The 27,430-nt window shown below is 34.4% G+C and overlaps 1 protein-coding gene across 1 annotated transcript in view; it reads left to right on the top strand.

Annotated features, from left to right (window-relative positions):
* Window positions 1-27,430, top strand: part of Pka-C3 (Protein kinase, cAMP-dependent, catalytic subunit 3) — a 49,888-nt gene that overhangs the window by 9,734 nt on the left and 12,724 nt on the right. The window contains exons 2-6 of the mRNA XM_036358204.2: window positions 4,171-4,796; window positions 24,696-24,864; window positions 26,290-26,399; window positions 26,662-26,907; window positions 27,162-27,343. Coding sequence (XP_036214097.1) covers window positions 4,250-4,796; window positions 24,696-24,864; window positions 26,290-26,399; window positions 26,662-26,907; window positions 27,162-27,343 — 1,254 coding nt within the window. The 5' untranslated portion in view covers window positions 4,171-4,249. The remainder of the gene's footprint in view (window positions 1-4,170; window positions 4,797-24,695; window positions 24,865-26,289; window positions 26,400-26,661; window positions 26,908-27,161; window positions 27,344-27,430) is intronic.

A 27,430-nucleotide genomic window follows, 5' to 3' on the forward strand; every position in this document is an offset into this window, starting at 1 on the left:
TTGCTATTATTTAATGAAATAAATATAGAAATGATGAAATAATGCGTGAAATTGCAGTTAATAAATAGTAAAGTGCTGCAAATATAAGTGAAATGAAAAGCAAAAGTTGAAAAGTAAGCACAAAACAAAATAGTTATTTTCATTTTGCTTTCAAAATTCTTAAATTGAGTTGTGAAGCGTAATAAATTTTAATAAAAATATTTGCACTGATTGATTTTCATATAAAAACACACATTTAAACCTCGGTTTTCACACATTTAGTTCTATATTTTCATACTCATGGCCAGTATGAATGCGCTCACTTCCACTTCATATAATTTCATTATGTTTTTTGCACTTCATTTGCCACCAATTCGCATGCCCCCACATTTGTTTTATTCATTTATCGATTTTTATTACATCGCATTTTTATTTTATTTCTTTTTAATGTTGACATAGTTGCTCTTGTACCAATTAACTAGAAAACTGCATTATCCCATAGCCCACTTTTATGAGGGCGTTGTTGGTAAGGGCAAAAAATGGCGCTCATGCTACACTCGGCATTTGTTGACTATGTGGAAAGGCAATGAAATAAATAGGATGTTTGCCGACAGCTGAGAAATTTATTACAGCTTACTTGTTTATTAAATAGGCCAGTGATGACCAATCGAGCAATTATATAAATGCATTTATTTCTAAATATGCTTTGGGTATTGAATTACCGTGGTCAGTTTTTTTACGACATAGTAAATAAAGTAGACAACAATATTTTTAAATGAGTTCGGTTCATGAAGTATATAAGAAAAATAATCGAATCGGTTTGAGAGTTAGAGTAAGCTTCGACCCTTGTACTTGCCTTGAAAAGCTGACTGATTATTAGTTCTGAGTTTTACAACCACTCGCCGATAAGTAATCGCTTATTGCGATGATATGGGCTTAAAAACTAAAACCCCCTGTCTGTATGCACTCACTCAACTAAGCTTCACTCATATTTAAAATCTGGGTTAGAGTTCTCAGAGGGAATGTTTTGTGCATCTATAAAAAATTGAACTCCTGCATCCGTATATTATACATAAGTCGGCAAAGCGGCTTGTGGACAATACAATTTTGCTTAGGCATTAATTTCTATTACAACCAGCGCGGTGCGATATCTGAAAGTGCGAGCTCCCAAGTGTTTAAACTTTTATCTCGCAAACACTCAGGAAGGAAATTCATGTTTCAGCCTCGTCTTTTTCCATAGAGCTTCTGCAGCTGGTAACCTTTTGGCGTGGACACCGATAAGGCAAGACCCTGTTAGAACCTCCACAACTGGAAAAAGACAACCCTTACTGAGGACAAAGAGCTTACTGGCTTGCTTACTATCGATATTGTGCCAAAAGTATCTTGCGACCACAAATGAACCGATGATAGCCCAGCGCTGGCGAAGCTTCTGCAAAACCCAGCTATACAACTTTCGTTGTTGATTTACGTGATAACCTGCCGGCGACGGCCTTACCTCACGGTGTTTTAAAACACAGCGTATCAATACAATGCGTTGATAAGCGCCCCAAACAATACGAGCTATTTACAAGTATTTATTTTGATACCAGTGGCAGTGTGTCTGGGTCCACACTACCATCTTGGTATGATTCGAGGCCGACCTAAAACCTCTTCCGTTTTCGGGACGGAACCCAGTTGCTTTTCGCAACTTCTTTTTAGAACTGAAAAAACAGTTAGGCTTAATTTTCAGTTCTTCCTGCTTTTAGGTTTCAACCACAGCCACCACGAATCTCCCTAAAGGGGCCATAACCCAATGAGCAGATTGGACCGAAGTCCAAGGGCTTTCTGCTCGCCGTGGTACCAGAAAGTCTCCGGTAAGACTGTGTAGCCGAAACTACTGCCAGTTGAGCAACCCATTACTCAATGACTGGTGACATTTGTCGCTTAAACTTCAAATGTCTTTTTATTTGCTTTTTCATTTAAAGTCTATAATATCAGTTTAAGCTGAGTATTATAGCACTATTTCTGACATACTATGCTGATATTACTGAGCAAGGTGCATAATAACAGTCATAGTGCATTTGGCTTTTAGTCGCCTTTTACGACAAGCATGCCTTACCGCGGGTAAATTCTTACCCCTACCCGCAGGGGGAATCCAGCTATACAGTAGTAGAACACACGAGGAGAATGGAACACCGACGCCTTCTCATTCTTCTGATAGCGGAGCTAGGGTGCCTTTACTTATCAGCTCATCAGCTTTATAGTTAACTGCGATTTTGCTGTGGCATGTCACTCTAAACTACCTAAAACATACATATTTGTGTAGAAAAAGTTTCGAAAGATTTTCGATTTCTAGGCTTCAAGTATAAAGCACATATTTCAAACTCAGTTTCAGAAAAAGTAATTCTTACCGCCCACATCTCTCTTTAATTCTTTAGTTTCTGCAATTCTCTGCTAATTTCTACATTTTAATCTCAACCAACTGTAATGTGCATTGGCAATTTCCTCGGTCGTCCATGCAATTTGACTGATGTGGGTGGCAACAATGGTGGCAACATTCAAGTGCTACTGACACAAATCATCCACAAGCCAACACATATGCACTCTCATATGCAAATTATACGCACACATACTTAAGCCATACATACTTGCAATATTGTCTACATAAGCAAAAGAAAGAAAAGAAAATTAATTTGGAGCATGAAAAATGGCGACAATGAAGTAGACATATGTATGTTATTGGCATGAACGGGTTGGCAAGCAAGAGGGGAGCGTTTGTGTGTGCCTTGGACCGTTAAGTGCCATCGCTGGGGTTAATTGAAAACGAAATTATTATGTCAATAGGTCATATGCAGACAATTGGAAATTTAGAACCGATGTTGATATATAAAAAGAAATTAAAATTGTAATGTGCTGAGTGTCAATAAGAGCGTGCTCCTTCTGCCTGCACAATGCCTGAGATTGTGTGGCATAAAAACCATCTGCTCGGTTGCTCATTGAAAGTGTCGAAATCATATTGCACGAGCTATCAATGTGTCTGCAATGTAGAATAGCTTGTCAAATACACACAATTGTAGGCTTGGCAGGCTTTTGTCCTTAATGCCTCTCAATGTAACCTAAATTTAGTTTGAAATTTCTTTGTTACAAGTATACCGTTATCGAAAATAGAAATTCAAATTGGAAATAACAAATGGAAATTGTGATTGTTTTCGTGATTTTGTTATAGCTTTTCAATAGTGGCTTAGTTTTGAGTGTTGGTCATACGAAGGTAAGGACTAAAGAGCGAAGTGTAACAAAATGATAATTGTCTAATATGTGGTAGAAGAGAGACCTCGCCGATAGGTATTGTAATATACGTAAGCCTAGAAATGCTTTAACGAAAGTTCATCGAAAAATTCCTCTACATTTTTGTAAAATTAAACAGTGCACCTGACCTCGAAACTTATAATCACTCTTTCTTTCTCTCACGCTCTATCTTTTTGAGAGCCTTGTTAGACAACTGTTTGTATTTGTGTACCTATAACTGTAAAATTAAATAGTCCTCGACAGTAAACCCGACAAAGAAACATCGAAACAATCACTGTCTCTATCTCTCTCTCACTCTCTCTCTTTGTGAGCATACTTCAACAATTCGACATGCCTCAGCAGTATAATTTTTAATATTTTTGTGTCTAAAATCGGGGTGGTGACTACATCGACTGGTCAGACAGCTTTTAAAGCGTTCGAAAGAAAAACTTTTGTATTTGCCTTCGGTGGACATCGTATAAATAGGTGCGGATGGCTATGCAAACTTCATACTGACTTCCACCTAGTTCAGTACATTGTAATATTAAGTTTTATCTTTCGTCCAAGTACAATTTCTTATCCCTATGCAATCTCCAGCTGAGAGCTATTGAACAGAAGGAGATAGTGAATAGATTAAATGAGAAATTTAGCATAGGTTAGGGTAGATTAACGTCCACGGCTGATACCCAATATTGTACTGCTATAAACAGTCCTTTGTGAAGCTAGAAAAATACTGTGCATCGACAAAGTGTCTTGAAATAATTACAAGTCTGCTAAGGCGACTAATAAAGCCAGCATATGCTTGAGACAAAAGATTATTTTGAATTTGAAGTCCAAGTTTTTCTAAATTCATTTTGTAAAATGTATAAAGAAAATTTTCAGTTTGTATATATAAGATAATTAATTACACTATTTTATCTATTCCAGGTACTGAACGTTTCACACATACCCAATTGAAAATCTCAATTTCCACATCTAATAAAAAGGCTCGCACAATCACCGCAGAATGTCCGCGGCTACCACATACACACGCCTGCGCAACTTGGGCCCGAGCACAAGCAACAAAATGGCGCCCAACACTTCATTATTCTTCGATAAAAACTCCAGCAGTAATGATGCCACATACACATTGAAACTTGCTGGTGGTGGTGCACGCCACAACGGCACAAACAACAGTAAAACAAATGGCAGTCACAGCGTCGGGTCCAGCGAATCCTCAGATCCACTAGAATCTGATTGCAGTGAAGAGGAGGAGGAGGAGGAGGCGCCACAACGTGTGGTGGACGATGAAGCGCGACGTAAAGCGCGCACAAATAACGCCATACACGAGGAGGAAGATGACGACGAGCAGGAGGATGATGATGATGAAGAGCTCGATGAGGAGGACGATGATCCCGAAGAGGAGGAAGAGGATGAGCCAGATGAGGAAGATGATGGCAATGAGACTGACGATGAGGGTGATGATGATGAGACAGATGACAGCAGCAGCGTGGAAACCGCGAAAGGTGTACGCAAATATCATCTGGATGATTTTCAAATAATCAAGACTGTGGGTAAGTAAATAAAATATAATTTGAGTATTGGTTGTATGTGATTATTGTCGCCTATAAAAGCCAATTTAAGAACTGACTGATATGATTTGCCTGCGCCAGCGCCAAACGTGTGTTGCTGCCATTTAACGGCAATATTTATTGGTAGCGTCAGACAACAAATTTAATTTTTTTGTTACCGCAAATTAGCATGAATCATTGTGGCCGAAGATGAAAGAAAATAATCGACTTATTCACAGCGGGCGCACGCTACGGACGCTGCGCCTTTGCTGCTAGTTCGCAAGTAGCAACAACAAAATGTTTTCCTTTTCTTTTTCTTCATAATTTTTATTCCATTTCGTGTGCGCTTTTTTTAAACATTTTATATTGTTTATTTGAATCTCGTTGGTGGCGTGTGTTGAACCCGCTGATTGGTCTATCTAATAATGAACGATTTCTAAACGCAACATGACTCATGTTGCGTTTGCGACTGACATGTGTCGGAGATCGCGCGGCGATCAACGCGGGAGTGAAGTTCATTTGCGCTGTATAGCTGTTAGTAAGAAAAAAAGCAAATCGAACACGCTTCAATTTCGGGTAGGATTGATAGCTATGCTAAAGTGATCTGATCTGAAAAATTTGTTTGCGAATTATACCGTTGCTTTGGTTAATCACACATGCCAAATTTCGTGAAGATAACTTCTGAAATAAAAATGTTTGATTCCATACAACATATGCTATATGCCGTAGTGCTCCGATATTGGCGGTTGCGACAAGTTGCTGCTTGATGGGAGGAAAGGGAGTTGTCAAAATTGCAGATCGATATTTCAAAAACTGTGCGTTTAGTTTGAGCATATACTGACAGACGAATATGGCTAAGTCCACTCAGCTCGTCAGGCTGATAATTTGTATATGTACCCTTTATACTTCATAGTGTTTCCGATATTTTTTCAACTTTATGGTAAACTTAACATACCCTGTTCAGTGTATAAAAACAAAAAGAAACAAAAAAAAAAATGAAATAGCCAACATATAATCCAATAAATCATTTTTTTCAAATAACCGAAATTCAGTGCTGAGTTTAGCCAAACAAACGATCTATTTTTTGTTATTTTAACCGTTGAATTATACGATTTGTTAGTCTACTAACTCATTGCACGCCTTTCCTGTCTTTCCCGTCTTCGCCGCCATGCTGTTGCCTCGGCTCACTCGTTCATTGATCAGCAAGGCATAGCTGACGGGCGCGTGGCTCATGGCGTGTTACGCTTTTGTTGTTTTGCGTGTGTTTGCTGTTGTTTCCTTTACGGTAATCTGGAGAACGTTTATGTTTCGGCAACAGGCGCTGGCTGATTTTTATCAATCGACGCTAGTGAATTTATGAAATACACAACGCTGATAATACAGCGGCACTCCACAAACATATATAAACAGTGTTGCAAGAAACGCCGCTAGAGTCGCCTTTGTCTTACCTCCCTTGCTCTCCGAGTTTTTAAGCCAATATTCTTCGTTTTTTTTTTTTTTGTCTTTTTTGCTGGGAAAAACCGCTTCTAGCAGAATTTGTAAATATTTGTGGTGGCAGTAGTTTTGTTTACATAATTTTCTTTTTCGTAGTGTTTTGGTTCTGCTGGACAGTTAGTTAGTCGGTCGTTTGCTTAGGCCCGCCGGCTAGCGATACGTCTCATTGATTGTACGGTCGTTTGGCGGCGCAACATCCGTGGCCGACGCAGCAGGCGCAATCGTATTGCGGTCATTGTGGCTTTTTTGACCGTCACGTAGCGCTTGGGCACTGACCTACTGGCGGTTTGTTGGCATACATATGTATGTACACGTGTTTATTGTGAAATTCGTTGATAAATGAAAAGCGTAAACAATTAAATGCACTACTATATGGATGAAGTATTGCCTATGAATGCATAAATAACGGGTTTTTATGTGAAAATAATTGTTTAATTGAAGCGGAGAATTTCGTTTCATACAAGAAAAAACTCAGAAGTTCGTAATCTCTCGTTGCAGCTCGTAGAAACATACAGAATTCAATAGGTCTCTATTCTGACACTGAAAGCTGCCATATAGTCTTCGACGAAGCTATATGTTGTGCTTTAGTAAAGGGCTAAAGAAGCTGTCTGGTGACTCTCTAAGCCTAAAACTAAGATTTTGAGCATTGCAAGGCTCTTCAAACTGAGGTTACAGCTACAAAAAAGTTGGTTTTATTAAACTAAAATATTTATTCCAAAACCAAAAGGTTGATTCAAATCATTTGGTCACTTTGGTGTTACCTTGGAACAAATATACTGGCTTAACTATCGCTTTATTCCGACCAGAGATCCATGCTACAGCAGTACCGAAGCATAATAATATTTACAGCTATTGTGTTCCGAATAATTAGACTAATACCAGAATACAAAAGAAGGTCCATCAGAACAAGTTCTGTATAAGTAAACTAAAGGTCACTTGCCGTCCTTAGTTTTAAGAGTGAGTTTTTACAACTTTTCACGAGAACTAGTTTTCGAAATTTTGTGAAGGGTAAGCTTGCATTGAGAGGTACCTCTACTTTCACCTCTTCTTTGAAATTGGTCTTACCTTTACCGCTCAGATCCGTGAAATATAATGGTTTGCCAGATCTTCATGGAAGGAACTGAAATTGGTGATCTCTATTGAGGTCGGTCCCAACTTTAATCCTGATATCTGTTGAACATAATGTATTATTTGGTATTTGGAGGCCGTTAAATGTGACCCATTTTTAACTCACCAAGTCTAATGAAAGTATTGTATATGTACTTACTTCACTATAATTGCAAGCGTTCACTTGCGAAATATCACCATTAAAATCGCCCGGCAGTTAAACACTTTTAATTAACTCGCATGCAGCTGCGATCTCATCACAACAGGAGAAACGAGAAAATTTGTCGACTCATTTAGCAACAAAAAGAAAAAAAGTTACAGATGAAATGAAATCACTATAAAATGCAATCACTGCGACGGGCAATTTTAATAGACCACAAATGACAACTGTGCGAATGCAGTTAGCTGATGGTGAATATTATACATGTTGTTGTTGGTATTTTGTTATTACCCAAGCGCCAAGCTTTGACAGCAGTTTGCGAAAGACAATCACAGACATACACATGGCAGATAAATAACCACATTTCAGTGATGATGCTGTTGCAGATAAATGGAAACGCAACAGGCAGACGTTCAATCAGTTGACGAACAACATACATAACATACATATGTATATAAGTATGTATGTATGTATGTATATTAGTGTGTATGTATTGCTGTTAAACTGCGAATGTGGCAGCTGTTGATGTCAGCCACTGACGCCACGGGGTCTTACTTGGGGGTTTTGATGTTGTATATCTATAAGCAAAAATATATGCAATATATTAGGGTGGTACATATCAAAAATAGCAACAGCAAAAATTCGAAAAAGCAACAACAAAAAAACGTTCACTTCAGCTGCACCGAAGTTCAAATACCCTTTACAGATGCATTACCTTGGATCTTGCTAATTTTCTGAATCAAAGTTGAGACATAACACTTGATTGGATAGAAAAATATTTCTTTCAGCTACTCTACCAACTGAATAACGGTTTTAGCGCTGTAAAGTGTACTTTAAGCCAAAAAAAAATAAATTTTTTTAAAATCTTAAACTGGTCTAACCTCTAAAATATGCGTTGTTGTGTCACAGTCCCCACTTTTTCATATTCGAAGACAGTTTTAGGTATTATTTATTAGATATTCACTTTTATTTTTAAATTTTTTTTTAAGCATCACTTAATAATAATAGATTTTACAAATTTTTAATTTCTTTTTGGTTTTTGTTACGACAAGTGTTGCACCCTAATGTACATACATGTGCATAAACTTACTTAAATATAACCGAGTAAAGTAGTTGTTGTGCGGCAATAAAGCAGCGCCGTGCATTGCAATGACAGGGCTACTCGTGGCTGTCTAGCCGCTCGTCTTCAAAACCAACACCATGTTGATTTCTCCGCATTGCACTTTCTTTAAATGCGCAAAACTATTTTATTTGATGCCATTAAGATACGCGATCGAGTCTAAAAGTTTCGCCGCAGCCAATCAAATATTTCATTTAATTTTTCAATTGCTGTGACGCCTGTCGCCCGGCGGCTGTTGTTAGTATTAGAAATTGTTGTTGTTAGAAATGATTGTTGTCAGAAATTGTTGTTGTTAATAGCAATTTATTTTTCGCATTTGTCACAGCGATAATTGCACTCAAGCATTGTAGTGTTGTTATTATGTTAATTATGTCTTTGAGGCATGCGTTTTGGGATGATTGACAAAGCCGGCGGCAGAAAATGGCATATTACGTGTAATTTATGGGACAATGTAATGAGATTTAGAACGGTTAGTTAGGAGTTGGGTTGGCGCTGGTGGATTTTACGCTGCATTGCTGTATACATGTCGTATTCTATATACATAAGTGTGTGTTTACAAGTAGATCTGTATTTTCAGCTACTACACACATGTGTATCCCTCAAGCGTTTCAGCGCCACAAATCGCAAAACAAATCGTAAATTCACATTTTCCAGGAACAAACTTGAAGTACAGTAATAACAAGAAAATTTCTCGAAGCAATACACATCCGTACGAGTATACTTGTGTGTGTATTAGTGAATGAAAATGTTTCGAAAACAACATCACGGCCGAAACATTTAAAAGGAAATCCCCTTAGTGCGTATAAAAATTCCAAAATATTGCAGTCACCAAGAAGTTAAAGAGCGCACAAACAAATAATAATATAAAATTGTTTTGGTGATATTTTGTTTATACAATTCATTAGACATACACATACCTACATATGTCGGTATGCGAGATTTATTAGATATCATATGCAGTCATGCTGAAAACAAACACCCGAAGCGTAAACAAGCCATAATGTCAGATAAACAAGCCAACGTAACAAACAACTTTATGGTTAAACTTAAGCAGGAAATCATTCAAAATGTTCAACATGCTCTGATAATTGATTTCGGGATCATAAACAATATTTGTTGTTCCGTTGAAAAGAGCTTTGATGATGAAATCCTTTAAAAGGGAACTGAATTTCGAATAATTGTAACATATAGTCTTTATTTTCTCGATGAAAACGGCACCATATTACATGACAACATTATAATAACTGCTCCATTACATTCTATTAAAATTTATCAGTTTTTAGATGACAATAAAAATTAAAATGGCGACGTTCGATTCGTCACTTCCTTATTCGCTATATTAAAGCTTTGATCTCTTGGCTTGTCATGAAGATTGTATGCAAAAACATTAAAAAAGGTATGGAGTGGAATTCACTAAGAGAAATTATAGACACTCCTTGATAGTGGTACAATTCTTTAATATTAGGTTATGCCAGTATATTTCTTTTATACCAATTGCTTGTTCAATTCATCACACACTGATTTTTGACGACTCGGAAACTTATCGAAACGATTTTGCTAATCATTTTGGCGTTTAATATTGATTATATAACTTTGGTTATAAAAATACATTTCGCAACATAAACTCGAGTTTCTTGAAAATTTTTGGTGTTTAAAGTATTGGTTATGTAACTTTGGTTATAAAAGCACATTTTTCTACATGAAATCGAGTTTATTGAAAATTTCGGTGTTTAGTATTGGTTATGTCACTTTAGTATTGAGTATTAAACTTTAGTTATAATAGCACACTTCGCACCATAAACTCGTGTTTCTTGAAAATTTTTGGTGTTTGGAGTATTAGTTACCAAAGTTACAGGTCATAAAAGCACATTTTACTCCATGAACTCGAGTTTATTGAAAATGTCAGTGTTTAGTATTGATTATATAACTTTAGTTATAACAGTATATTTAGTATACACCATTAACTCGAGTTTGTTGAAAATTTTTGGTGTTTAGTATTAAACTCTACTCCAAAGTATGCAGTTTACCATACACAACTATTTTCTTTAACTCAGCTTAAACACTAATTTTTTGGTGTTTATGGAGATAACACGATTTTTATTCTCTATTTTTCTATAAATAATATATGAAAACACAAATAAAAGTATTAAACTCGAGTTTGTGGCGGAACTAACGCGAGATATTTACACATATAACGGTGATGGTGATACCGTTGCTCGTTTCTCAGCGATTAGACAGCCCTATACGTATACACAAATGTATGCGGCACTTTCGCATGGAAACGATCACTACAACTTAAAGTTATTTTTCAGCTTGCTGGCATTTCCACCGCAATTTATTTGTAGACAATTATGAATCTAATCCTTTATTACTATAATTCTTCACTATCCCCCATGATCACTATCACGCTATTCTAGCTAAGTATTTGAATTATTATCGTTCTCTCTGCGCCTTTATTAAAATGATATTCATATTTCCTTTTTTTCAAAAATATTTTCAACGAAACGCCCAATATCAACAAATGTTTTTAAACCAAACAAAAAATATAATTAAACAAAAAGAACCAAAATATTTGAACAAAACAAATGCACAATGTAAACAAATTGCGATTTGATATTTTTATTACGCTGATACAGTTATATGGTATATATCTATATACAGTTATATGGTATATATCTATATACCTATACATCTCGTATATATTTGAAGTAAATATCAATCTCTAAGTATCTAGTCTTTACGAAATTATTTCTTCCAGTATTAGTAAGTGGCTGTAGATGAAGTATATAAGAAACTGTTTAATATCGATGGGAGACTGGCACAGAATAAGATAAATGGATATAATTCTTTGTTCCCTGGAAGTACCTTTTAGAATCTACTCCTTTATGTTTGATAAGCCGCAATTCCGGAGATCTATAAAGCTACCTTGGTAAGCTAAAATAAGGTCAGCTGATCTCATATTATCAAGATCTCCCTCATTGCTTTGGTTAAATTAGCCATATAGATCAATCATCAGCCTCAAAGTTGAGAAAAAGTTCTTTAAAAGTTTGTAAGCTGTGTAGATTATATTCTGGTGTAGCAACTTTTTGCTGATCGTTTCAACAATATAACAACAACAAAAAGATTTTCCATTATGCATATGACAGCAGTAGCAAACCTGTCATGTGTCAGCCTTGAAAAGTATCATTCCATTGGTTAGAAAAAACAAATCACTAAAAGTCTCATTTTTTTTTGCACCAGTGTAGTTACTATATTTAGAAAAAAAAATATTACTATTTCCGCTAGATTTATTGCCATATCGTAATTAGCTCACTATCAAAATTTTCAAAGGAAAAACCACTCCATTAAACGGAAAACGATTAATGTTTTTAATTTGTTTTGTTTTTGTGCAGAAAATATCATAAAATTTTACGACTTGAATTCAATGAAATCAATATGCAAACAAATTAATTTTGCTGCAAGTACACAAGTATTATTATTTAATTTTAAAATACGCGTGTGCACAGCACAAAGCACACCAAAAGCGATTACTCAAATTGACGTCTGCCAAAAAAGCTCATTAAAGCGTCTTTGCGATCGCAATCAGACGTCAATGAACTAGATTTCAGTTGAACTTGCGTAAGAAATGATGAGTGGATATGTGCATATTACAGCTTGTAAAGAAAAAATATTTTTCTACAATAGGATTTTGGGATTTTTAACGATATTGCGAATACAAACTTAGAAATAAACAAGAATGATTTAATTTTGCAGCTTTCTAAAAAGTGCTTTATTGCTTTATATTATCGTTAAAAAAAAACTTGTATTTCATAGTTGTGAAATGGAAAGCTTTCACTTCTTGAATTAAATTAGTGAAAGATTCTAATTTAGATATTTAAATTTCAGTAGTTGTGAAATTGAAAGCTTTAATTTAGCAAAAGCTCCTTGAATTGCATTAGTGAAAGCTTCGAATTAAGATATCGAGATTTCAATAGTTGTGAAACGGAAAGCTTTCGCTTAGTAAATGTTCTTTCTATTAGCGAAAGCTCGTCCGTTGTTGAAAACCTCCTTCGGAAACCAATTTTTAAAGCCGCCCCAATCGGTGAAAGTTCTCTCATTTGGGTAAAGCTCAATTTGGCAGTAAAAAATTTTTGAAACCATTTTAATTTAATTTAATTGGTGAAAGCCTTTAAGTTGGCGTAAGCTTTTTCATTTGGTGAAAGCTCTTTGTTTCGTTTCATCAGCTAATACTTCGTTCTTAATCAATTAAAAGATTTTCCAATTAGTGAAAGCCCTCTCAAAGGCTACAACAGAAATTATTTCCTAAACAATACTTAAATATTTTTTATTTGAAATCTTGGTGAAATCTTCTTAATTAAAAAGAGCTTTTCCATTATGTGAAAGCTCCACTTTGAGAGTTTTATTATAAAAAATCTCATTTTTTAAATTAAGCTTTCTCTTTGGCTTTTAGAGATTTCTGTCAACCTAAACGCGCTCACGTCCTAAAAAAAAAATTTGGAATATTCCACTCGTAATAAAAACAATAATTTGTTTATTTGAAAAAAAATTATATATTTTTTTATTTATTAATTTTTGAATTTTTAATAGGCATATGTCTGTATATCAACAATTCTAAGTTCTCCGCTGATAGCTTTCTTTTTTGAAAATTTCCATTTGCTAGCGCGAAAACAAAAAGTGCTCACGTGAACCACAGCTGAGCGACATTTCTGATACACACCAACGCCATTGCCATTACACTGATGATACATATGTTTGGTGGTTTTCGCGTGAAAACATTAATTTGAAAAATTATCATTGCCAAGTGGGCGGATCGTTACATATACAAAAATAATTTTTAATATTGTGCATTCATAATAATATATTGTACATATGTACATATGTATATGAAGAGGCGCCTTTATTTATGGCGAGTGAAATACGCATTTTTGGGTCATCATATGTTTATTTCTGTCTGACACGCTGTCTTCCAGTTCCATTACAATTATATAGTGAATAATTCAATTTGCTTGCAATTTTGAAGTCAAGAAGTCGAAATATTTTTAAAAAATTTCATAGACAGACTTGCTATATATACATTTTTTTTTATTATTATTTATACTTTCTATATTTTTTAATTATTGCTTCTCACATATTTATATATTTTTCCAATTTTATTTTACATTTAAGACCATATTTAATATATTATATATTACACTCTGCATGGGGGCAAAAATCAGATCATTTCCAAATCAGAACACCGCAACTCAGGGCTCATTGTTTGCGAAGGCAGCTATGGGCAACTCGCCAACTGCTGACGAAAGTTTCGGTGATCTTTGAAAAATGGAAACAAATTTTGCTTTGAAGGAAAAAAGTGAAAAACGTGAAAATCTGTCGCAATGGATTTGTTCATTTTTAAACGCATTGATATTTTTGTATGTATGCAGACCAATTTACACTTTTGTACCCTAAATACTTTCTTCTTGTCGAATGTTATGAATTTAAAAGCCAAAAGTTTATTCTGAGGTTAGTTTTCATCCAGAAATGGCAAGAATACAAACCTGTTTGGAAACGAAAAAATTCTGAATTAAAGTAAAGACCACGAAACGCTGGCACTACAGTATGTAGAACTGTCTCATCAATTACCATGAGGACTACGAACCTTACGTACAGTTTTGAATGAAGTTGAGAAATTATTACGTAGTGTTATTGACAGAGTTTTCGAGCTTAAAGGAAGATAATAATAGATAATCCAGGTAAATTGTGAGTTGATTCCGAGGTCCCGTATATGAAAATCGTCATAACAGAACGCTTAATCAAGCTGCGGTCGTGGAAATCTAAATCAAATGTTACTCGACAGATTTTGATGGTTTTAGGCTCTGAACTTGAATAGTATTTCATCTGCACATGAGATTCTATTTCACCGATAAAATTAATATAATTACAACAAAAAATTACATGAAAATGCTAGCTGCAAGAATTGAATTACTGTAAAAAATTTATAATAAATATAAAAAAAATTTAAAAACCTGATTTAGATGAGTCAAGAAAAATGAACAAATATATAATTAATACCTAAATTAAATTGTATCCGCGCAAGTAGATTTTTTATTTATTTTTTGTATGGTAAGTGATTCTGCAACATCGATTCGCTTGCCAAGGGTTGCGCAGAACAGTGCACACACACATTTACATATTTATTTTTCTTTGATATTCGCTCATCGTGTGCACACCTACATATGCATCTATGTACATATTTATAAGTAAATATGTAACGTGATTAGATCTTCACTAAAAATATAATTTTGGCGGCAGCCATCACATCTTTAGTCGCACCATCCAGACATTGCGACGACACTATATTGTCTTGCCATCCGCCCGCGGTGCCAGTGCATATAATATAATATAAGTATAAGCGTTTATCTAGCGTGATATGAGTGCTTTTTGAAAGTGTACATAAATAAATAAATATGACATTTATTATAGGCCGCAACAATGTTAATCCATTCACGCGTCATCTTTGATCATTTTCCGCGAAAGCGTGTTGCGAGTGCCGAAATGTGCGTGTAGTGGAGTGGTGGCGGCTAAAATAGCCGACTAGCACATTTAACACGAAGTCATAGAGCATTAAGCGTGTGCGTCAATAATATTTCGCAATTTGAGCGGGCGCTCAGATATATGCATACATATACATATATATATATCTATATAAATTTATGTGTCTACCTTGGGTCAATGAAATCATATTATGTCGAGGACTTGTCTTCCAAAAATTATTTCACTTTAATAAATGCTTTTAGTTTGAATTATAGTAGATTGACATCGTGAGTGCTATGTTTAGAGCATGCATGCTTGAAAAATTCTCATATAGCGTTGATTCTTAGCGGGTTTGATTGCAAGAAGGTGTTGGCTGAATGATTAGGTTTGACTCAGATCGCTTTTTCACAAGTTTATCTAATTGTGTATTCGAAAAAGTTCAAAGCGAAATTTTTCGCTATACATAAAACCACTAAGGAGGACATATTCTATTTCGTCTGTAATCACTCTTTGACTCAGTTAGTATCAGAGCAAAAGATACCAAACTTTGAAGTATAATGAAACGAACAATCAACTGGTATTATTTAAATATAGTAACCTAATTACACATAAATATAATCCACTCTTTGCTTGACAAGAGTTTATAACAGCTGACTTCGAATCACCAAACTTTAAAGAGTGGTGAAACGAACTATCAACTGGTATTATTTAAATTTTAATGTTCTAATTAAATATAAATATAATACCTCTTTTACTCACGAAACGAGCAATCAACTGGTATAATTTAAGTAGAATGTCCTTTAGAAAGAGTTTATAAAAGCTGACTCCGTTTACCCAAACTTTGAAGAATGACGAAGCGAACAATAAAATATAAAACTGGTATAAATAAAATAGATTGGCCTAATTAAAAAATATGGAACAACAAGCAGTTATACCACATTAATGAGTTATGCGCACACTCACTTTTATGAAATTTGGCTACATAAGTATGTTGTTACTTTTTGTTGAAACTTTTTGCACAAAAAGCACAAATACAGCGATCGAGAGAAATAGCGAATCGAACAGTTATATTTAGCACAATTATTCGTATGAACTTCATGGATAAAGTGGAGCTTTTATGGCATAATTTTATTGCTAAACAAGAATAACAGAGCTTTTCAAATATATAAAGTTTATAAAGATAAATAATTGAAGAATAAAACTCGTCAGCTTACTTATTTTTTATAAATAAATCAAAATCTCTGCGTATGTTTCCATTAGTTTCTTATAATAAATAAATAATTTGGATTGCAGAATGAAATTATCAAATGTTATAGACATTGCTTACACATCGTATGTATATACATATGTAAAACTAGTTTACCTATCACAGCTGTCATGTGAGCGCTCAATAGTCGTGTAGCAAATAAAAGACTTAAATCTTTTTGACGGAAAATGTCCGAAACATTTTGAAATTCACATTTAACAAGTTGACTACTTGATTGACATTCATATATTATTTATCGCTGCGCATATATTTCCGAGTATTTATTTTACAAAGATAAAACTATTTATAAATAATGCAGCACAAGAGTTAGTGAGCTAAAGCTCTTTCGAAAAATAAATGTTTAAAAGTAATTGTGCGTCGTAATTTATATATTTACACATAGCACGAGGGTTGGCAAAACATGAATTAAGAAAAGCAAAAGTTGTAAGCTGCTTGGATAGTAATAAAGCTAACAATGTTTAGACAAATTTTTTAAGCGACTGACAAACGAACAACTAGCACGTATAAAATTTTACTTAAGGTGTTTGAGAGCAGTGGTATAAACTGAGCTTGCTGGAACTGTTTTCAGAAATTTTTTGAAAACCTCCTATTATTGTTTGTGCTCTTTTAAGGTATTACAATTAAAGTACACTATTAAATATAATATTTTGAAATCATACTGCGGTTTAGTGCTTTCAAGCCATTAATATGCGGCGGCTATGATGGTACGAACGTTGTGGTTCATATTTCTGAACTAATAATGAGAAAATATATACTCCTTCGTACTTTTCCAAAACTGTCAACACATGATTACCATACATTTCGTCTAGTACGGTTAAAAAAATTTGTAAATTAGATTTCTGATATTTCAGTACTGTTTCTTGGCATCACTCATCAGACTCACCGTGAATTGAAAAATAATAAGATGTAAATGACTGCTTAATTTAGGGTCTAAGATAGGTAACCTATTTTCTGGACCGATTTGACTATGAAAAATTCTCGTTTTATTTTGAATCTCCCCACGCATTTCGCAAAATATTCGTGGCAAGTGGTACCGACTTAACAGAGTCTTGAATTGTGTGAGAGAGCGGAAACGAAGACCCGTACATAGAATCAATTTTGACAAATATTAGAATGACCATGGTCTAAATAAATAAATAGCAACCCATGTATATTATAAGAATCTTAGATGATCTATAGAAATTTCTGGATTTTAGACATAAAATTAAGCTAATCCTCGTAGTTACAATTTACAGTTAACTATGCATTTAGTTACTGTTATGCTCTTTGATAAGAAGCTATAAACACAAAAGGCAGCAATTTTAAAACTTTCAAACTAACCCACGTAATTAAAATTTACTATTAATAATGCATTTTAGTTACTGTTAAGCATAACAAAAACACAACGCAGGAATGCACATATTCACACATAAAATATTTTAAAACGTTTAAAGAAATTAATAAACAGATATTTGATTGACGTGTATTGAACGAATGTCTCGTTGGCGGTCAGTTGAACGATCGGCCGTCTGCAGCGAGTTCAGACGAACAGCAGCAAAACAAGTTGTCTGCGATGTTTACTGCATTGTCAACAGGCAAACGGCTATAACCACAAAAAAATTAGGAAGAAGCTGAAGGGAGGCGGTTGCAGCTAGTGGGTAAACGAAAACTTGTTATGCGGTAGCACGCAAAAAGTAAGACCGCTGTTATCAGACACCAACAACAACTACAAACAACAAATGCGAGACTCAACTTAAAAGCATGCGGCAAGTTGACGTTACATCTGCCACAAACTGTTGCCGGCGGCAAATCATCTCGCCAGACGCATCGCTTGCTTGATGCCCACTGGTCAGCTGTGTTTGTCATTGTTGTTGGCGTTGGCATATTGTGTTTTTTTTTTTTGCTTGCACAAAAGTGCCAACAAGTTGCGACAACTGCTTCAGCATACTTTACATAATATTGACAACTTTCTTCGTGGTCGTCGAAGTTGCAAGCGAAAAGTCAAATAAAGGTAAAGTGAGTTGGTAATTGAAAGAAATGATTTTGTAAGCGTTGTTGTATGTATTAATTGTATGTGTTTGTGTGTATGTATGTTTAGCTATAACAAAAGTTAAGCAGTGGCAATGTGCTCATCTTTCGGGGAAAGTAAGTGCCAGTAAAATATAAATATCTGTGGCTGCAATAACCCGTCATTGACTGCTGAGCAGTTTATATGTGCTACAGTGGTCCGATCTGCACAATTTTTTTGGATATTATACGGTTGACTTGCACTGCAATTGATGTAAAATTTCGTAAAGATAGCTTGTTAAATAAAAATTTTTTTTTTATAAGAGTTTTTTTTTTTTTAATTTGGATCGTTTAGTTTGTATGGCAGCTATATGCTAAAGTGGTTCGATATCGGTAGTTTCGACAAATTTGCAGCTACTTGAGTAGAAGAGTACGTGTGTAAAATTTCAGATTGTTAACTCCAGAAGTGAGAGACTAGTATACTACTACTTACGTATATATGGCAGTCGAAGAGACAGACCTGGAAACATGGCTGAATCTGCTCAGCTTGTCACGCTCATTATTTCTATACATATGTATACGAGTATACTTTGTAGAGTCACCGACGTTTCCAATAAGGTATTACTTCGTAGCAAACTTAATATACCCTCTTCAAGGGATAAAAAAATTGTATAAAATTATATTAGTTTTTAAAAATTAAAGCGGTTAGTTCAGCCAAGAGCCATAAAAAGAGCTAGCATTGACAATTTATTCTTGGAGAAAGGAAACAGGAATTTAATGCTGCAGTAAACATCTATTTGAGTGCAAAAAAAAAATGTTGCTGATCTTTTGATAGGAAATCGCGGCTGCGGAGCGACGTTTTGGTATTACTCCTTTTAAGGTAGTCTCTACGGGCGACAGCTGGTTATCGAACCTCGTGCTAAAACAAAATAAAAAAAAAACCAAATTAATCTATGTAATATACCTTAAGTAAGCCAAACAAATTAAATTTTGTTTAGATCTCAGTCTGCGGTGTCCCCTTATGTAGAGTTCAAAAGGTTTAGTTGCATGAAAAGAATTTTACTTTGCTGCTTTTTGCACTTGTATTTCCGGCAGAGCCTACTTTTCTAGTATAAAAATATGCACAAACAAATACGAAATGCATAAATAAACAAACATACTTATATATTTGTATATATATAATATACAGGCATTTCTATATACAAGCATATTTCGAAATTATTTTCAATGCACCCATTGCTATTTGCTTTTAAACCCACTGATATAATATTTCGAGCGCCAGAAATTCACTGGAAAATCATTAATTAATTTGGCCGCATTCTACTTGCAACTGCAACGCGCAACAATTAAGCTGGTATTTACCTACATTTCTCTATATGTCTACAAGTATTTTTGCATGTCTGTTTTGTGTGCATTGCTTTTGATGGCTGCAAATATTTGCAAACTCATTTATTTTCCTTATGTTTTTGTATTTATTTCCTTAATTTTTATTGCATAAAATAAAATTAATATTAAATTATGGTCATTAAATGGCGACTTGGCCGTTGACGCGCACGAAAGCAGCGCCGCACGGCAAACGTATTATTTTCCATACGTTTTCCAGCTTTTCAGCGTGCAGCAAACGCTTTAAGTTCATTCAGCTGCGAAATTAGTGCATATTTGGTTTTATGGCAGACAGTAAAATCGCTTAATAGCGGCAATAATTTTTCAGCTGGAATGGTCAATGCTAAATGAGACTTTATTTGCATAAAGTGCAAGCGATGCAAACGAAGGAGTATATTACATACCTACAGATTTTCTATATACATATATATAAAATATAGGTATATATTATAAATCTGTTCGTGTTTAAGAAATTTGCCTTGCATTTTAGTGTTCCGGTTATTTGACCGCAGTTCCGTTAGGCGAATTGTTTAATCACGCCATAAAATTGCAATAATTCTTGAATAACAGTTTTGCAGGAAATTCCAATAATTTTTATTTTTAATAGTTGTAGTAAAAATATGGTTGTTGTAGGTAGTTAGGTACCATTGGAGCACAATTAGCGCTAGAAGCGTCATTTTGTTTGTGTTTGTAGTAATCTTGCTTACACTATTGAACAGAAAGCGATTTGAAAGTAAAATCGGAAATATCATTTTACCATATAAACATTAATACGACTATAAATTAATTATGAAATTGGGTATTTGATCAAATGCGAGCAAATCTCACTTAATTTTAAATTAATATTAATTTACGGCGGCATTTTTGTAGAAAACATATAACAACTAATTTTCATTTATAACCACACATTTTTTCTGAAACTCAACTCAACTATAACGTCAGCTAATCTGAATGTTGTCTTGAAAAAAGCTTTCGATTTTATTGCAAAAAGCTCGTGACTTTCTGCGTAACCAAAACTTATCAAACTGACACTTAAGAATCACAGTCTATAAAAATGGTTGGCCAATAAAATTTCCTACTGCAAAAAATAGTTTTCATATATAACCACAAATATACCTGAAACTTAGCTCAATTATAGCGTCAGATAATATGAACGTAGACTTGAAAAAAGCTTTAAATTTTATTTTAAAAAGCTCGTAAATGTTTGTGTTAACAAAAATGCCAAAACTTATTTATTTAGAAATCGCAGTCTATACAAACGGTTGAGCAAGAAAATTTCATTCGATTTGGTTCTTTAATCTTAACTTTTATTGGATTTCTCTAACCATCTATTTGACAGTTTAAATAAATTTACTTAGTTCGCTGCTGCCCATGACTATGCTCTACCATCTGCAATAATAGCTTACCACAAACTCAAAAATTTTGCACATTTTGGAGAGCAAGAAATGTGTGAAAATATAAGATAGATCTCTTCCTATCTTGGCTGCGTTATTTTATTTATTACAGCAATCTATGAAAAGGGAGATGTCAAGAGTCAATTTTAAGTTTGAGTTAGTTTTTTGTAATAGAAAAGGTCTTTATCGTCGCAGTAAAGCACTTAAGTATTTTCTTAGATAAGTCAGCATGAAGAGACGTAACGCACTAGTTTCGACGATGGCTTAGAATGCTGTGGCATTACGAATTATTACACAAATATTTCGAAAAGTCGTACTCGACATCTTATAATACTCGGGTCTATATAAATACGTTAGAAGAAATCTAAATCCCATAGAATATACATACCATATATATTATACTTTTTAACTCCTTCAATTTTTTTGGTGGTATCTCTAAACTCCTTACCAATTTTTCATTCATTCAAAGAAATTTGAAACTCTTTTGCCCTCAGCTTTTTCTGATCATATATTCGAATATCAAACTCTCAAAATCCAAACTTTTTTACGCCAATATTTTTATCTTTTTTTCTATTTGAGCAGAGACAGTTTGCAAGCTTCTTTTGATATCAGTTCTCGTATGAGAGTTTAGTTTTGGATTTAACCTTGAGTTTATTTGGAAATAAATTTTGTTTGTTCACGTAAATTTTTTAAATTTTTCAACATTGAGATCACATTTTTCAACCGAATCGCCACATTTAATTCAAACTATTGTTGCAACTCCTTAAACACTAAAAGTGTATTGTTAAAGGACACGGTTTTGTTTGATAAACTGAAGTAAATCCAACTTTTTGTATGATAAGGTATAATGATAACGATATGAAGGTTCATTACAGAATCCTTTTTCATAAACTGTTTTAGAATTTAGTGTTTAACGGTAAACACTAAAATAGCCATTAAGCTAGAGTTTGTGGCATATTTTTAGATAAAGTGTTTAACGGTTAATACCAAAATAACTAATGAATTCGAGCTTGTGGCACCTTTTTGAGTGTAGTGTTCAAGAGTAAAAACCAAAATAAACAATAAACTCGAAATTTGGGAATATTTTAAATTGTAGTGTTATAATCAATAAACTCGAGTTTATGGCATAGCTATACTTCTAGAGTCTTTAGGAATTACAGAACTTTCCACCCGACAACCAATCCGCACGTTCAGTTACAAAGTGCGCGCCACTCGCAATTTCAAATATATATTTATTTTGTAAATTTTTTATAAAATGTGAAATAACAAAAACCATATGCCATCATGTTGATGCGAGAAAGCCAATTAGCGCACACAGTTAATAGCAATTAGAATTTAGAAGAAGAAGAATGTAATCAAATGTCTAAGCACTTTCATCTGCGAAAAGTCATGTGAACATTAGGCGAACACATTGTATATGCACATGAGTGTAGGTCTGCTTACATTTTTTTGCCACTTTATCAGTAATAATATTTCAAAAAATTTTTTGCGTGGCGCGTGTGGCAAGTGCAAAACTTTGTACCCAAATCTGCATATTATTCACAATAAAGCTTTTAGTAGCGGTCGGTAGCTGGATAACGGCAAATTAATATGCGCTAATGTATATTCACTCAAGGTTAAGTCAAGTGTGCCAAAACAAATCCCAAGTAGAAAATCAATTATAATGAAGTATGGCCAGTGAGTGCTGAGAAATTCATCGTCTGCTACACACAAGCCATTATAAATGTGTATATACATATGTGTGTGTGTGTGTGTGCGAATTCGAAAGTGTTAGAGTTGTGGCTTATGTGCATAACTGATATACTTTGCTGAACTGGCATTCACATATGCTAAACTCTAGACCGCAAAACGTGCCCAAAAGCGAAATGGAAATTTCACCAAACTCACCGCAGCTTGCAACATATTACCAGCACGGTTGCATTTGTTGTTTTTTGTGCGCTAAAAGCCATTTAGAGCTGCATAAGTGCAAAGCACATGTGATCGTATACAAAAACAAACAAATATATGCGCCTGTTTCCAGCAACCTTTAACCATAACAAAAACAAAGTCGTCTGATGTGTTTGTTGATCGTGTGAGCGATCACTCGTGCTAAAGGCAAAACAAAAAGTACATAACAAAAAAAAGAAAAAAAATCTCACCTCTCCACCTACATATTGCTTGCGTGTTTTTGCTCAAATTTCATGTTGATCGCGTTTAGTCTTCATTCGCTTTATATGCAAAAGTGTGGCGTTTGATAGGCAATTAAATATCAAGTTTCAAGTTGAAGCGAGTAATAAAGAAAATTTAAATAAAAATTGTTAATGAAAGCTGATGCTGACGCCACAAATGGAAAATGTAATTAATTTACTGGCAGAGTAGAAATTTCTGTAGGAATATATTAAAAAACAAGAAAAAACATTAACTTCATCCTATCCGAAGCTACAATTCCTTTCACAGATGCATTTATTATAGCATAAATCGTATACAAAGTTTTTAACTCAATTTTGATCGCTCAGTTTGTATGGCAGCTGTATGCTTTAGTTGTCCAATCTAGACAACGTCTTCGGATATGGTAGCCTTGTTTCGGAAAATAATCTATGCCGAATTTCGTAAAAATATCTTGTCAAATAAAAAAGTTTTCCTTACAAGCACTTGTGTTGGATCGACCAGTTTCTATGGCAGCTATATGCTGTAGTTGTTCGACATCGGCGGTTTCGACGAATGTGCAGTTCTTTGGTGAGAAAAGAGCGTGTGCAAAATTTCAGATCGATATCTCAAATAATCACGTTGTCTCAGTTCGACCAAGAAGTTCTCAGAAAAATCTTCAATGAGTAAATTTTCCTATCAAAATAGAGATGCACGTATCTCGTCAGTTGATATCGCAACTATCAATTTTATAAATAAATAAACCAAATTTTAAGATTATTCCTCGGCAAACAATGGCCGAACTGTTGACAAAAGGGCTTTCAAAGAGCTCGACATTTCTGTGGTCGCTCTAAAAAGTTTTGAATGCATAAATAGTATATACTCTGCTTCAAGAAGTGCTCAGCGTATCAATTGCCATTTTAAGAAGTCTTGTAAAATAGTGTATATATAATACTTCTTCTAACATTTTGTATGTTGGTATTTTAGTGTGTGGTATATGAGGTTTCAAATCCCGTAAGTAATCACAAAATCAGTTAACTAATGATGGTGAGTTTTTACCGTTGCCCAGCATTCGGCGATTGTTGGGCTAAGGCAAGAACCACAATTGCTGCTTGTAGTATTTAGTCTGTGTTCTGACTTATCTTGTCCACAATAAGGTCACTATCGTTTCAATGTTTTCTTCTATTAAAATTGCGTAAATGAGCTTGGGTTCGAAACACCCGAATTCGCCTGATTCTTCCTTTAAATATTATATTATATATATTTGTACGAGTATATGTTTATTCATTACTCGCATTTAATACATTTATGAAGCATTATTTATATTTTTGGTTTTTCTCAATTTTCCTCACAGGTACTGGCACATTTGGTCGCGTTTGTTTATGCCGCGATCGCGTGTCGGAGAAATACTGTGCCATGAAATTATTGGCAATGACCGATGTGATACGCTTGAAGCAAACCGAACATGTGAAGAATGAGCGAAATATTTTACGTGAAATTCGACATCCATTTGTGATCAGTTTGTAAGTACAATAAAAGTATGAAAATATTTAAATGAAAATCAAGTATTTGAGTATTTATAAATGATTGTCTAATAGTTTGGGCGTAACGTGTTGCCATTGCTATAAAATTGCTTGGATTCCATGTTGTCTGCATACCGCGTTTGTTGTGTTTAAATAGATAATTTTTTTTTATTTTTACTTAAACAAATATGCAGAAAATATTTTGTTAACTCAAAATTTCTCCATAAGCATATATGAAAAGAACGGATAGTTGTAAATAAATTTTTATATTTAGTAGAATCATTCTCCTTAGTTTGACTCGTTGCATACTAATGCCTTCAAGCCTTGAAGCTATTTGTTCGTGAAAACGAGCGTTATAACATATTTTTGTTGCTGTCTGTTTAATAACTGCACTTTAAGTTCTTAGGCTGCGGACTGTTGGCTGTAGAAGGAAATTTGCGGGTCACAATTCTCACCGTTATTCAATTTTGAACTTGTCGATGAAAACTTTGGAATATATTGTAGTAAGCCCCTATAAGTTGTGGAGTAACAGCCTCTACCGCTTCTTTTTTCCACGTCTAGAGACTCTAGATATAGTCAAGTAAGATCCTGTCTATGAAAGTCGTGTCGGTCTGGTTATTTATTAAACTTTAAAAGCATTTGCTAAGATTGTTTCTGATTTTATATAGGTTCGCAGGCCGATCTCTTATATTGCGCTAGCGTAAAAGATTTCTATCTCTTGAGGTGTTAATAAAATCTTTCGGCTAGTGAAGATATCATGCCCGCGGTTGCATTGTTGTCTTCGAAACTAAAGTGACATTTCGTCGAGGACCAAGTCAATATTTTTATAAAGATCTCTAAAGAGATTGTAGTCTATGTATAGAATTTGTATCCGCGGAGACCTGCTTGATTTAGACCTTTCATCGCTTTATAGTATCTTATGTATGCTGAAGTTAACCCATCAGCGATATTCCGTCTAAAAAGGAACAATTGAATTCAGGAAGAAAACCTTTGAAGTTTGACCTTATAGAGGAAGTTAATTTTAGTTTTATATCACAGAATTTAGAAATTTACCGAGGAGTTACTCTTTTAGCTCTCGATAAGACTCCTTGTGGCTAGATAGTACGCCAATGATCACTGTGCGTTAAAAAATATGACTTAGAATACCCGATCGAGACTTTTGTACGGAGAAATTATAGCATCTCGAGGTAACTGCACTCTATATCCGAAGATCTTTGCTAATAAATACTCAAACCTGTTCACGAATCATCTCCATAACAAAGAGATCTCGATTTGCTTATAACATATTACGCGTTTAAGAGTTTTATTGTTTGATTTTTCTGCGTATTTTTGTATAGAACTAAGCAAGTTCGTACGTTTGAACCCCTGAATTGTTTCAGAATGCATATTGATTCTAATAAAGCTTATTCCTCTATCGTTTTTCAGAGAATGGTCGACAAAGGATGACTGTTGTCTATATATGATCTTCGAGTATGTTTGTGGTGGTGAATTGTTCACATATCTGCGAAATGCGGGACGCTTCAATAGTCAAACTTGTAAGTATTAGATAGCATATACTATATACTATATAATATATATATTTATATATTATATTAATTATATATCGATATGCGCCTATTGTCTTAGGTAAATGAGCAATAAATAATACACGTGTTGTAAATAATCAATTTTTATGGCGCTTACACACCCATATATACATAAACAAATAGATATAAACAAATCATTAATGGTAACAATCACAAAACAAATTTAAACAATAACAATACTGAAACAATTAATTTTATAATTTATTAATAGCCAATTTCTACGCTGCTGAAATCGTCTCCGCCTTAGAATATTTGCATTCGCTGCAAATTGTTTACCGTGATCTGAAACCGGAGAATTTGCTGATAAATCGCGATGGACATTTGAAGATTACAGACTTTGGCTTCGCTAAGAAATTGCGCGATCGCACTTGGACGCTGTGCGGCACACCCGAATACTTGGCACCCGAAATCATACAATCGAAGGGTCACAATAAGGCGGTGGACTGGTGGGCGTTAGGTAGGTGTACACCCAACATAAAGCGAAAATAAACCATTGTATATTATAGTTTGAAAATTTCTCAAACACACAAAAAACAACAAATTGTGGAAAATTTTCTTGCTAACAATGTTTATTGCTGTTGTTGCAATCCAAATATTTGTTTTATTTCTATAGCAAACATAATTATTTTTAGTGCTCTTTCATTGTTAAGTCCAATGTTTATATTTAATGTTTCTCTGCTTGTGTGGGTGTTTGTGTGTTTGTATTTACAGGTGTGCTCATTTATGAGATGCTCGTTGGCTATCCGCCGTTTTACGATGAGAACCCATTTGGTATTTATGAGAAAATTCTAAGTGGCAAAATTGATTGGCCGCGTCATATGGATCCAATTGCGAAAGACTTAGTTAAGAAATTGCTGACAAATGATCGCACCAAGCGCTTGGGCAATATGAAGGTGAGTGCGTGGCCAAATTACAAGTACTTATGTGAGATTAGTCGTAAAAAAATTAATAATAAAAGGAAACTAAGGTTAGGTTTAATG

The sequence above is a fragment of the Bactrocera oleae genome, chromosome 6 (genome assembly GCF_042242935.1).
Source record: "Bactrocera oleae isolate idBacOlea1 chromosome 6, idBacOlea1, whole genome shotgun sequence".
Taxonomy (NCBI): Eukaryota; Metazoa; Arthropoda; class Insecta; order Diptera; family Tephritidae; genus Bactrocera; species Bactrocera oleae.